The 14,113-nt window shown below is 43.4% G+C and overlaps 1 protein-coding gene across 1 annotated transcript in view; it reads right to left on the bottom strand.

Annotated features, from left to right (window-relative positions):
• The window catches only part of EIF3A (eukaryotic translation initiation factor 3 subunit A), a 43,884-nt gene that overhangs the window by 7,219 nt on the left and 22,552 nt on the right, over window positions 1-14,113 (bottom strand). The window contains exons 15-19 of the mRNA XM_066355899.1: window positions 12,875-12,997; window positions 12,040-12,193; window positions 11,276-11,460; window positions 4,678-4,766; window positions 2,518-3,419 (exon numbers count right to left, since the gene is read on the bottom strand). Of these exons, the coding sequence (XP_066211996.1) occupies window positions 2,518-3,419; window positions 4,678-4,766; window positions 11,276-11,460; window positions 12,040-12,193; window positions 12,875-12,997 (1,453 nt within the window). The remainder of the gene's footprint in view (window positions 1-2,517; window positions 3,420-4,677; window positions 4,767-11,275; window positions 11,461-12,039; window positions 12,194-12,874; window positions 12,998-14,113) is intronic.

Below are 14,113 nucleotides of genomic sequence, written 5' to 3'. Positions count from 1 at the left end.
ATTGTACAGATCTAATTTTGTGTCATGGATTTTTTGCTATATTGCGGGATTTTGCAGTATATAGGTATTTTAAAATATTTATTACTTTAATTATTTTTGCAGTAAAATAAGCAAAATAAATGTGGGAAAGGTTAATAACAGTGTGGGAAAGGTTTGTAAGAGTGTGGGGGAGGGTTTATAAAGCCTTAAAATATGTATAAATAATAAAATAAAAATAAGGTCGCTACTTTGCGGATTTTTGCCTATCACAGGGGGTTCTGGAACCTAACCCCCGTGATAGACAATGGACCACTGTATTGACTGGTTGACAAAACTATTGTGGATCAGAAGGCTCACGGTAACCTAACCTTGTCTTTTCCCTAGGAGCAAATGGTTTAGTAATCACAGAAACTATACTGCTCATAAAAATTAGGGGAATATTTCAAAATGAATATGCAGTGATAAAATATCCCAATTTTTGTGAGCAGTATATAAAACACAACTATCACGAATTAGTAAGAACTGATTGTACTGTAATCCTCATTTTACACGAGGCACAAAAAAGGCCATTTTTTTGTGGCCTGCCCCAAGTCACATAGCTAGAGAGTTGAATGAAGTGAAACTAGAAGAGACAGAAGTAGGCAACAGAAGCCACCAGAGATAAAGGCGAGGAAGCTGTTCACTTAAATTTGCATTTAGAACAGATCACACTGGTTATTGCACAAAAACTAGAACTGGGGGTGGGAGAGCCAGTGACAGCCAAGAGTTCATAGAAAGAATGAGGGCAGCCCAGACCCAAGTACATACAGGGGGGTTTGAAGTGGGTGGAGTTAAGAAACACTGACAAGGCAGAATGGAACTAAATGAAAGATTTAACTTAAAAGGATAAAAGAAAGCAAACTTCCAGATTTGCAGGTCATACAATTAGATGGAAAGTGGCACCCTTGAAGAGAAACAGTTGCTCATACATATGTGTACAGAGGGCGTACGCGTGAGTCTGTGTGTGGTCAGTTTTGACAGGATCAGTCTGAAGTGTGACACTTCCAGGTAGAGATGTGCTGTGTACACTATGCAGTTGAAAGCACCAGGTCTGGCCCTGGCCGGTTGGCTCAGCGGTAGAGCGTCGGCCTAGCGTGCGGAGGACCCGGGTTCGATTCCCGACCAGGGCACACAGGAGAAGTGCCCATTTGCTTCTCCACCCCTCCGCCGCGCTTTCCTCTCTGTCTCTCTCTTCCCCTCCCGCAGCCAAGGCTCCATTGGAGCAAAAGATGGCCCGAGCGCTAGGGATGGCTCCTTGGCCTCTGCCCCAGGCGCTAGAGTGGCTCTGGTCTCAACATGGCGACGCCCAGGATGGGCAGAGCATCGCCCCCTGGGGGGCAGAGCGTCGCCCCATGGTGGGCGTGCCGGGTGGATCCCGGTCGGGCGCATGCGGGAGTCTGTCTGACTGTCTCTCCCTGTTTCCAGCTTCAGAAAAATGAAAAAAAAAAAAAAAAAAAAAAAAAAAAGCACCAGGTCTGAAGGTAAGGAAAGACGTCACCTAGAAAAGTTGATAAGCCATACTCTTGCACATAACTGCTCAAGAACAGTCAAGTACGAAAAGATGTCAGGCCTAAGACCGACAGCTGAGGAAATGAGATATTTGTGCTCTTGTTGAGGGTGAATGTTCTTGGTTCTTCTCTGATCACTTACTAACAGTGCTCTGTGGACTTTTTGAGCATCACTTAAGGATTACTCTGAGCTTCAGTGTTTGTTGACTCAGGCAGCTTTATTTTAGTGTTGCTTTCTTAGCCATATCCCATGGTTGGCAAGAGTACAAAGGTTCAGTACGTGTATTTTGCTCTTTTATTATTTATTATAAGGAGGCAGGTCCAGGACAGAACCTGAAGAACACAGACACTTAAGGTAGGAACAGGAAGAAGAGCCCTTAAAGAAACAGTCAAAAAGGCAAAAAGAAAACAAGGCAGAAAAGGGGTGAAATCATTTGTTTTGGTGTGTGGTATACTGACGGTAAAGTTAGCTTTGATGTAAGTCATTGCAGAGAATTCAAAAACAATAAAAGATCAGTTTATCTACAAACTAACAAGAATATAGACCACTGTCATATATAACCATAAAAAACTTCTTAGTTGAAAAATAACTTCTATTAAAAAATCAAAACTCAGTCATTTGAGACACTCCTTGTTTGAAACAACCTGCCACCTACCATCTACTGCAGTGTTTTTCCACTGCCGGTCCACGAACAGGTCGGCCAGAAATTTTGGGCCAGTCCGCAGATGAGCTAACCACTCTAATGTTGTATGAAGATTATCACCCAAAGATCTTAGTCGAATTCTTACGCGCTCAGGATAATTTCTGCCTTAGTGGTGACCTAAATAACTCTTATTTTCACTGGTCCCCAAGTGTAAAAAGGTTGAAAACCACTGAACTACAGAACAATGAATGGAGACTAGACTGTATAAAACTTTCACTTTCTATTTGTAAAAGTATCAAACGTTCTATAAAGAAGCCAATCTGGTTTTCTGAACCCCGGAATTTTACCTGGCTTGACAAACGGTCTCCAGAGACCAGGCCTTGAGTCCTCGCCCCTTCTGCTGGATATCCGATCATCATCAGACCTTCTTGAGAGCCGGTCATCATCCACATTTCTCCAAGGACCCCTGTCATCATCTGCACCACGCCTGGAAATTCTATCATCATCAGCATTCCTCCAAGGTCCTCGATCTTCATCCAAGCCACGCCTGGGACCCCGGTCGTCATCCAAGCCTCTCCTGGGACCCCGGTCCTCATCCAAGCCTCGCCTGGGGCCCCGGTCCTCATCCAAGACTCTCCTTGGACCCCGATCGTCATCAGCATTACGCCAGGATGACCGCTCATCATCAGCACCTCCTCGCCGTGGCCCCCGGTCCTCATCCATCCCACGTCTTGGTCCTCTGTCCTCATCGGCTGACCGCCAGTTTCCTCTGTCATCATCCAGTCCTCGTCTAGGGGGTCTGTCATCATCTGTGTTACGCCAGCTTGCCCTGTCTTCATCACCAATTCGCCTGGGAGGCCTGTCGTCATCTCCGATTCGCCTGGGAGGCCTGTCTTCATCACCAATTCGCCTGGGAGGCCTGTCTTCATCACCGATTCGCCTGGGAGCCCTGTCTTCATCACCGATTCGCCTGGGAGGCCTGTCTTCATCACCGATTCGTCTGGGAGGCCTGTCTTCATCTGCATTACGCCATGAATTCCGGTCTTCGTCTGCCCCGCGGCGAGAGAACCTATCTTCATCAAGACCTCGTCTGGGGCCCCTGTCGTCATCCACGCCTCGCCTAGGAACCCGATCCTCATCTGGTCTAAGAGAAGACTCTCTCTCTTCATCTTCCCCTAACCGCCGTGGGCGCTCTTCATCTCTTCTCTGAGGCCTCTCCTCATCTCGCCCTTCTCCACGTCTCCATTCCCTACAAAGCAACAAGCCAAACATCTTTTAAGAGTCAATTTTCCTTAAAAGTACATGATGGGCCCTGGCCGGTTAGCTCAGGGGTAGAGCATCGGCCTGGTGTGCAGGAGTCCCGGGTTCAATTCCCGGCCAGGGCACACAGGAGAAGCAACCACCTGCTTCTCCACCCCTCCCCCTCTCCTTCCTCTCTGTCTCTCTCTTCCCCTCCCGCAGCCAAGTCTCCATTGGAGCAAAGTTGGCCCGGGTGCTGAGGATGGCTCTATGGCCTCTGCCTCAGGCACTAGAATGGCTCTGGTTGCAACAGAGCAACGCCCCAGATGGGCAGAGCATCGCCCCCTGGTGGGCATGCTGGGTGGATCCCGGTCAGGTGCATGCGGGAGTCTGTCTGACTGCCTCCCCATTTCCAACTTCAGAAAAATACAAAAAAAAAAAAAGGTACATGATGATCCTTTTGGGAATTCATTTATTTTTAAAAGATCACTTCAACATAAATTCATTAATCCTGCTCCTAAAATAGTATGTTCTATTGATACTAAAAAAAAAGGTAACACAAAATACATAGTATCATATCAACAAGTAACAAACTAGTAAGCAAACAACTGCCTTAAAGGGTATCTGCAGGCTCTAGCCAGTTGACTCAGTGGTTAAGAGTGTCGGCCCGATGTGTGGATGTCCCAGGTTTGATTCTTGGTCAGGGCACATAGGAAAAGCGACCATCTGCTTCTCCACCCCCTACTTCTTCCCCTCCTGGGAGATGAGGATGGTTCCATGGTGCCTCTGCCTCATGCACAAAATAGCTCAGTAGTGAGCATGGCACCAGATGGGCAGAGCATCAGCGCCAGATGGCGGGGAGAGAGGGGGGGTTGCTGGGTGAATCCCGGTCGGGGTGCATGTGGGAGTTGATCTCTCTATCTCACCTCCTCTCACTTGTTAAAGAAAAAAGGGGGACATCTGTACTTTTCTAGGAGTACACTGGCAATTTCATTTTAAAGATGGTGTATTCTACTTAAGAAATTTAAAGGAAAAGAAAAATATATTATGGAACTGTTCGTTCTTTCTCTAACTTCAATACTATAGAAGTTAGTGACTAAATAAGTGTTGAAGCAAACTATGAAAAACATTTTTGCAACAGACATGCACACAATTCTTCACAGCTCTCCTTTCCGCACCCTTACAAAATAAACCAAATTAGAAAACCACTAATAAGATATTAACAGAGCCTGTGATTAGTTGCTACCATTTTCCTTAACTCTCCTTACTTCTCCGGCGGGCCTCTTCTCCACTCAGAATCCGCTTCAGGTCCTTTTCTCCACGTGCCTTCTGCATCTCGATCTCCCCAACGAGAGTCCTACATTGACCAAAGTGAGTAAGATGCACTCCATTGGCGACAATTACTACAACTACTGGTATTGCCATTCAAACTTTTTTTGTACTTATAGTAAACCATCTTAAGTTCTGAAAGTCTTTTTCACCTGAAATCAAACTGACAGTACAGTGAAACTGGTGCTCTCATGTATTGTGGGTGGATTTATGAATTGATAAAACCACCACTTGAGAGCAATCTGACAGCATCCTCCTGTAATCGTTAAAATGTCTACAGATTTTCTTTGACCTACAAATTCCTTTTGAGATTAATGTGAAAAAAGCTGAGTGTCCCAAACTACACATTAATTACATAACAATGCCCAGTAAAGAGAGGAGAAGCAAATGAAATGTCTAATAAAAGGTTAGATTAACAGTATTTCCCTCTTCAATATACTGTGCTACCAATAAAAATTATGTAAAGGGTGCATGAGATGCTCAACACTCTTAAGGTAAAAATGTAAATGTGGTACAACCGTTGTAAGGGGCAAGGCATATAATTTAATAACACTTCTGACACAGCTTGACTGCTCCTACAAACAAAACCTAAGGCCACAATCAGAGAATATAAATAAGCTCTGGGGGCATGGGCGTGGAAGGACTAAAATAAAAATATAACAAGGCTGAGAACAACTATAATACCTTGTAGGTAATACAAGGATCTTCAATTAAAATGTAAAGTGTCTTGGCAACACAGCCCCTCCAGATACTAGCATGAAGAAACAGTGAAGGGCCTGACCAGGCGGTGGGACAGTGGATAGAGCATCAGACTGGGACATGGAGGACCCAAGTTCGAAGCTGCAAGGTCGCCGGATTGAGCATAGAATCACTAGCTTGAGCAGGGGATCATAGACATGACCCCATGGTTGCTGGCTTGAGCAAGGGGTCACTGGTTCTGCTGTAGCCCTTTAGTCAAGGCACCTATGAGAAAGCAATCACTGAACAATTAAGGTGCCACAACTGTAAGTTGATGCTTCTCATCTCTCTCCTTCTTGTCAGTCTGTCCTTACCTATCTCTCTCTCTGACTCTCTCTCTCTGTCTCTGTCAAAAATAAAAAGTTTTTACCCTGACCAGGCAGTGGCACAGTGGATAAAGCATCAAACTGGGATGTGGAGGACCCAGATTTGAAACCCTGAGGTCACTGGCTTGAGCACAGGCTCATCCGGCTTCAGTGTGGGATCACAACATGACCCCATGATCGCTGGCTTGAGTAAGGGGTCACTGGCTCTGCTGTAGCCCTCTGGTCAGGGCACATATAAAAAAGCAATCACTGAACAACTAAGGAGCTTCAATGAAGAACTGATGCTTCTCATCTCTCCCTTTCAGTCTGTCTATCCCTATCTGTCCCTCTCTCTGATTCTCTGTCAAAAAAATAATAAAAAATAAAAAAAATAAAAAATTTTTTTAATTTAAAAAAAAAAATAAAGAAGCAGTGAAGGACAAGAATGGCCAGGTGATAAGTCATCTGTCAGCATAGCAACCAACTCGAGAATATCTCTTAAAATTAGGGTTGTTACAGGCTTCCCCAAACTGCGGCCCCCTGAGGCCATTTATCCGGCCCCCCACCACACTTCCAGAAGGGGCACCTCTTTCATTGGTGGTCAGTGAGAGGAGCACTGTATGTGGCGGCCCTCCAATGGTCTGAGGGACAGTGAACTGGTCCCCTGTGTAAAAAGTTTGGGGACCCTTGTAAGACTTTCCAAAGTGAACACTGGAAGAAAATGTGAGCCCCACCGTCAGTGTAACTTATGGTCACTCCAGAAGGAAACACCACTCCAGGAGGCCAAGTTCCTTCTACCCTTCATACTCACTCGGCAAATTAAAGTCAAAGAATTCAAGTTATGAGGTTTTAGTACAAATATTCAAACTCCAAGAGCCTTTTTGGGGGTGGCTATAAGAGCCATAAATAAATAAAGAAGTCTAAGGCCCTGGCCAGTTGGCTCCATGGTAGAGTGTCAGCCCAGTGTGTGAAAGTCTGTGGAAGTCTGTCAAAGTCCCAACTTCGATTCCCGGCCAGGGCACACAGGAGAAGCGCCCATCTGCTTCTCCACCCCTCCCCCTCTCCTTCCTCTCTGTCTCTCTCTTCCCTTCCTGCAGCCAAGACTCCATTGGAGCAAAGTTGGCCCGGGTGCTGAGGATGGCTCCATGGCCTCCACCTCAGGCGCTAGAGTGGCTCTGGTCGCAACAGAGCGATGCCCCGGATGGGCAGAGCATCACCCCCTGGTGGGCATGCCAGGTGGATCCCGGTCGGGTGCATGCAGGAGTATGTCCGACTGCCTCCCTGCTTCTAACTTCGAAAAAATACAAAACGAAAAAAAAAGTTTAAAAAAATAAACACGATCACCAACTTTTTAAGTCACTGATGTATCAAATAGCAAAATAGGCCCTGTTGATAAACACAAAGACTGATATCTCAGAAAACCAGTTACAAAAAAAAAGAGTTGAAAAAAGTAAAAGATTAAAAGATAAAGAAGAGGCCTGGCCTGTGGTGGCGCAGTGTGCAGAGCATCAACCTGGAAGGCTGAGGTCACCGGTTCGAAACCCAGGTGCCCCCCCCCCAGCAGGCACAACATGTAACAAGCAGTGAACAACTCAAGGGAAGCAGCTATGAGTTGATACTTCTCATTTCCCCTTCTCTCGCTGTAAAATTAATAAATATATCTTAAAATGAAAAAGGGGTTTTGAAAGGCCGGAAGAGAAAAAAATTTCCCTAAGTTAAGGAAATTCAATCTTCTCTGAACTATGTAAATTCAATCCTCTGACCAAAAGACAAATGTACCAAAAAAAGATGAAGGCTGAAGACCCTACATTTAAGTGCCTGAACACAGTCGTAAAGTCCCTTTACTCCAATGACAAAGACAATTCTGAAAGCTTCCACGGAATGAAAGCGCATCTACGCAAACGTTCTCAAGAACACCCCCCACACACACACTGTGTATTGCAACAGTGGGCACGGGTCTCTAAGTCTCTGGGGAGGAGGGTTTTGGGCTGGCCCCAACTGTGAGAATAAACAAACCCTCATTTGAGACACACACAAAGACATTCTGAAAAAAAATTAAGATAGAATACAAAACGAAAAATGAGTCTACAAAGGGGAAAGGGCGATACATTGTTAAACTAAATCACGTTTGTCAATACTGCTATAAAACTTGAGTAAGTCTGAAACATGTTTTAAGGCTCTCTAGGCAAAAACATGCAGCTGATTGCAGTAAAACTTAAATAAAGGTATGCTCAGAATGTGTTGTTCTGAAGAAACGGAAGAGTTCTCAAAATTTATGGACTGAAGTTTACATGCATCTTGGAAAACATTACTGGTCATCACTAAAGGAACAGAGAAAAAGTTCTTAAGTTTGTCTTAAAGAAGGAATGGCAGGGACATGAAAGCAAATAAAAAGCACCAAACCATGTTAGAAACAGAACAAGTATAATAGTAACCATGTTAAATGTAAATAGTAAAGATAAAACCGCTCCAATTAGAAGAGAAGATGGGGCAAGGAGGAGCAGGGGGCACAAAACAGAAACAAAAGGTTAAAGTGAACAAAAGGATGAACACAGATTTGCATAACCCACAATCATAGGTAAGCGACCTCACATTCCTCAGAAGTTCCCATAAACCAACAAGATGAAGCTCTGGTTTCACACATACACACAAAACTTTGCCTAAGAAAAAAAGATACCTGACCACGTTTTAGGACACCAGGGGAAAATGTATTAAATTCATAAAAATTAGAAAATACACAGGCCATAATCCACCAATAACAAGTAAAAACAGAAATTAGGCCCTGCCCGGGCAGCTCAGTCGGTTGAATGTCATTCCAGTACACGAAGGTTGTGAGTTCAATTCCCGGACATGACATAAAACAAGAATCAATCAATGAATGCACAAATAGGTGGAACAAATATTGATGTTTTGCTCTGTCTCCCTTCCTCACTCTCTAAAATCAAGTTTTAAAAATATAAAAATCAGGTACAAGAGTCACAAATGGAAAATCTCTCCACATATATGTAAAACTGGAATTGAAGACTGCACAGTTAACTTAGTAACAGCTCCTCCAGTAAAGACAAGCGCTTGGTAAAGGTATGGCCCAGATAAAGGAGCGGAGAACAGGCAGGCAAGAAATCCTCCAGCTACCAAGCCAGGGGTCCCCAAACTGCAGCCCCCTGAGGCCATTTATCCGGCCCCTGCCGCACTTCCGGAAGGGGCACCTCTTTCATTGGTGGTCAGTGAGAGGAGCACAGGATGCGGATGCGGTGTGGCTCACGTACAGTACTACTTCCAGTGATGCAGGACGCACGCGTCACGGCTCTGGAGGCGCATCATATCACTTGTTAGGGCTAGCAGTGACAAATATGGAACCAGACATTGACCATCTCATTAGCCAAAAGCAGGCCCATAGTTCCCATTGAAATACTTGTCAGTTTGATTTAAATTTACTTGTTCTTTATTTTAAATATTGTATTTGTTCCCATTTTGTTTTTTTACTTTAAAATAAAATATGTGCAGTGTGTGTGGTTTTTTTTATAGTCCGGCCCTCCAACGGTCTGAGGGACAGTGAACTGGCCCCCTGTGTAAAAAGTTTGGGGACCCCTGTACTAAGCAAACTTGTGTTTAAGAGGCAGCTTGGACACATGGGGTAAACAAAGAGCACGCAAGGCAGATGCCACACGTGATAAAACACAAAGCTGGCTCAGACTGGCTGGAGTATAGGTGACTAGGAAGAAAATGGCACAGATGAAGCTAATGAAAAAAGGAGCCTGGCCTGTGGTGACACAGTAGATAAGATGTCAACCTGGAAAGCTGAGGTTGCTGGTTCAAAACCCTGGCCTTGCCTGGTCAAGGCACATACAAAAAGCAACTATACTTCCCACTCCTCCACCCCCACCCCCAACCCTAATTAAAATCTTTAAAAAATAAAAAGAAGCCCGACCAGTGTCTGACTAGGATGCAAAAGACCCAGGTTTGAAACCCCAAGGTCCCTAGCTTGAGCACAAGGTTGCTGGCTTGAGCGTGATATCATAGAAATGACCCCATGGTTGCTGGCTTGAGCCCAACAGTTGCTGGCTTGAAGCCCAAGGCTTGAGCAAGGGGTCATTCGCTCTGCTGTAGCCCCCCCCCCCCAAGTCAAGGCACATATGAGAAAGTAATCAATGAACAACTAAGGTGCTGCAACGAAGAATTGATGCTTCTCATCTCTCTCCCTTCCTGTCTGTTTGTCTCTATCTGTCCCTCTAATTCTCTGTCTCTGTCAGAAAAATAAAAATTAAAAAAAAGAAGAAAGCAGTAAACATGAAAGGCCTTGACTGCTAAAGCATGTTTTAACCACTAGTTCTCAGTAATGAGTACCAACCAAAGGAAGGTATGAAAGCCAAGAAAGAGCAGATCAAATACACAATGAAAAATGAAGCAGTGGCAATGGAAGGTCTGAATCTAGGGCAAGATTATGACCAAGGAGAATAAGAGAAGTAATATAGGCAAAAGAAAACTGAATTAAGGCAGGAATATAGAAACAGAAGGAAAGAGAGGGATTTAAAACTGATTAAAGCAGGTAACAGTGGCAAAAGACTGGAGAGGGAATTAAAGAGAAACAAGACAGAGGGGGAAACAGGTCAGAAGACATGACTGCGTGTTAAACACAATAAACAAAGCAACAGCCCTGGCCGGTTGGCTCAGTGGTAGAGCGTCGGCCTGGCATGCAGGAGTCCCAGGTTCGATTCCCGGCCAGGGCACACAGGAGAAGCGCCCATCTGCTTCTCCACCCCTCCCCCTCTCCTTCCTCTCTGTCTCTCTCTTCCCCTCCTGCAGCCAGGGCTCCATTGGAGCAAAGTTGGCCCGGGCGCTGAGGATGGTTCTGTGGCCTCTGCCTCAGGAGCTAGAATGGCTCTGGTTGCAACAGAACAATGCCCCAGATGGGCAGAGCATCGCCCCCTGCTGGGCATGCCAGGTGGATCCCGGACGGGCGCATGCGGAAGTCTGTCCAACTGCCTCCCAGTTTCCAAATTCAGAAAAATACAAAAAAAAACCTCCCAAAAAAACAAAGCAACACTAGAACCACTTGGCAATCCTGTTAAAATGCAGATACTGATTAAGAAGGTTTGGTGCTGGGCCTGAGATTCTGCATTTCTATGAAGCTGTCAGGGGATGCTGAATATTGATGGTCCACCAAACCAACTTCAAGTGCCAATGAGTTAGAGAACTCACATCACCTTAATTCACAGCAACTCCTCGCAAGGAACAGTCCCTCTTCCATAGCACTAATGAGTGTTATCCTTTATCAACTACTTTAAAATCTTAGCTTCACCAACGTGTTTCATTTTCTCCCCTTAAGAACCTGTCTTTGGGAAAGCAAAGTAGTATTAGACTTTAAGAGACATGAATGTAACAGTTTAAAACGCCAAGCCCAGACACTGACACATGCCCCGACATGCATGTACTGTGCAAAAGGACTGGCTGATAAACACAAGTCACCCAGGGAAAACGACGTCTACCTACTCACCTTTCTAGAAAGTGGATCCTCACCAAGCCTTCTCTCTTCCTCTCTACGGCGCTCCCTTTCTTCAATTTCCAACTCCCTTTGGCGTTTTTTCCTTTCGACTTCTTCTAACTTCTTGACCCGCTCCTCATATTCTCGACGCTCTTCCTCCCGTTTTGCCCGTTCCGCACGTTCTCTCTCTTCACGCTCTACATAACGTGTTCGAGGTTAGAAAGTGGGCCTCCTCCCTGCCCCCTTCCCTTACTGCTAGCTCTATTTTTTTGGCATTAAACATGCAGCATACTATAGAAGTAAATCCTTTTTAAGAATTTAAAGAAACTTACTATCAGCTAAAGGGCAGAAGATACTGGAAAAAACAAGTATTATACCACTCATCATTAACAGTTTTGTGATGACTCAAGAAACTAGGAATTCCTGCCCAGCTCCTAAGCATCTGCAATCACAGATAAAGGATCACTGACAGACTTATCTGGTAGGCACTGCTCATAAATATTAATACTACACAGACTACAGTGAGAACAAATTTAAAAGCAGTATTAATTTTTAAAAGAACACCAAAAATGTGAATTACAGCTGGTAAGATATAGCATCTTCACATAAACAACTGGTAGACAACTAAGTTAAGATCTCAAACCTGAGAACTGAATAGTTGCTGTTAGTAAGTGAACGATGCTGATTCAATGCCTTTATTTCCTAAATAAGATTGCTATAAATGGACCCAGTACCAAGGCTGTGTTTTCGCCCCTCCCACCTTGGCCTCCAGTTACCTTTGAGCATTTGCTCTTCCGCTCTCCTCTGTTCCTCCTCTTCTTTTTCTCTATAGTAGGTTACTCTGCGCTCTTCTTTACGCTGCCTTTTACGTTCTTCCAAGCGGCTACATCTTTCTTCCGCTAATCGCTCTTCAAACTGTTTAAGTTTTTCCTGTAATGGTTACCCCAATTAGAAAAGAAAAATCAGATTTTTTGAAGAGCTACAAACTAGTGCGTTTTAAATTTACAAAAAGCATTGCAGGTGTCTTGGAACCATAAAAGGCAACCTTCAAGTATAGAAACCAGAATTTCCAAATAACTGAAATTTTCTTCAAATGTCAGATTTTTTTCTTTTTAATTTATGAGTTTTAAAGAGGGAGGGAAGCTGGGATGGTTGCAGCACTGAGCTGTTCCTGTATGTGCCCTGACCAGGGATCAAACCCACAACTTTTGCATATGGGGATGATGCTGTAACAACCACCTGACCTATCCAACCACGGCTGTATGTCAGATTTCTAAAAATTTAAATTGTTGACAATATTAAGTGGGATTGCCATCATCAAATTAAATTGAATGGTTACATTAGAAAATTAAGAGCAGGGCTCTTGATTTTTTTTTTGATTTAAAAAGCAAAAGCTTATACCAACTGAAAATTTTATGCAGTCCACCTTTGCCTTCAGAAAAAGTGGTGACTACTTTAACCTAGAAAATATTTTCAAAAATTTTTCTATTATTTAAATGATCACATTATATATGTTAGCTCTGTACAGAATGTGCCACTGTGTTAAAGATGAACCCTTTAAGGCAAAACTAAAACTCATAAATAAACAGTTCTCAGAAGCCGTAAGTTCACCTCATAAACAGACTGTCGTGCTGCCTTGAGTCGCGTTACAAATAAATCTCTGTCTTCAAGCATTCGTGACATTCGATTCTTATGTTCAAGAGCCTTTTCACGTTCTAGTTGCATAGTAGTAATCTGCAAATACATAATACAAAGTTAAGTTTCCTAAGCATTCATTATCTGATTACTGACCCCAAATCCTGACATCTTGCAGAGTACAAACACACAAAAGCTCTTTTGCCCCTTCCACCACGACACAGAAAGGGCAACTATCTTTTGTACTAACAGATCCCCAAGAAGGTTAATAGGGGAGATGAACAGAGTTCTGGGGCAGCTTTAAGAAAGTTTTTATTTAGGCCCACAGTACCACAAATTTTTATAAATGAAAAACTAAAATGTCTATGGTAAAACAAATAATAATTACAAAAAAGGTAATAAACACTATAGTTGAATTATTAAAGGCATTTTTTCCTTGAAAACTGGAGGTTCAGGCAGAATGAACTACTGATTTTTTTTCCTTTTGTGCTCCAAGTGAAAACTGAAAGTTTTCAGAGTAAAGATGTCAGCAAATCATCTCAAACATTTTATCTGGTTTGCAGCACTTTTCCCAATTTTACAGAGTAAGAGAAAAGTCCCAGGTTCTAAAAAACTGGAAAGAACTGGCAACACTAGGCCCAGAACGACAATAATCCAATACAATCAAGAAAGGGCTGCATTCTCCACACTGGAATTCCACAGATGGGACACTGTCTCCTGCAAGTGGCTACTCTTTTTAACCAGAATGAGGTCGCTTCTTTTTATCACAAATTTAGCCACTATAAGCATTTGCAAGCCTTACTTTATCATTTGATAAACACAGAGTAACAAAAGTTTAGATGGAGCTGTTTAGTCACAAAACAACATACTATATAATTGCATTTATATAAAATACCCAAAATAAGTGAATCTAAAAGCAGTAACACTAGTGGCTGCCCACAGCCAGATGTTGGAAAGGACACAAGGAGTAACTGATAATGAGTACTAAGTTTTCTTCGGAGTATGTTCTACAATGAGATGGTCGCACAATTCCGTAAATACTGTGTAGTAAAAACTATCAAATGCACACTTTAAATAAGTGAATTATATGACATGTGAATTAAATGTCCATAAAAGTGTTTTTAAAAACTAAACTTTTCAGCTGTCCTTTGTGTTTTACAAGTTTCATCTTTCAATCTTACTGTAAATATTTCTATCTGTCCATCAATCTGTTTG

The sequence above is a fragment of the Saccopteryx leptura genome, chromosome 13 (genome assembly GCF_036850995.1).
Source record: "Saccopteryx leptura isolate mSacLep1 chromosome 13, mSacLep1_pri_phased_curated, whole genome shotgun sequence".
NCBI lineage: Eukaryota > Metazoa > Chordata > Mammalia > Chiroptera > Emballonuridae > Saccopteryx > Saccopteryx leptura.
The sequence above is the reverse complement of the archived record's forward strand: the minus strand, read 5'-3'. Positions and strand labels throughout refer to the sequence as shown.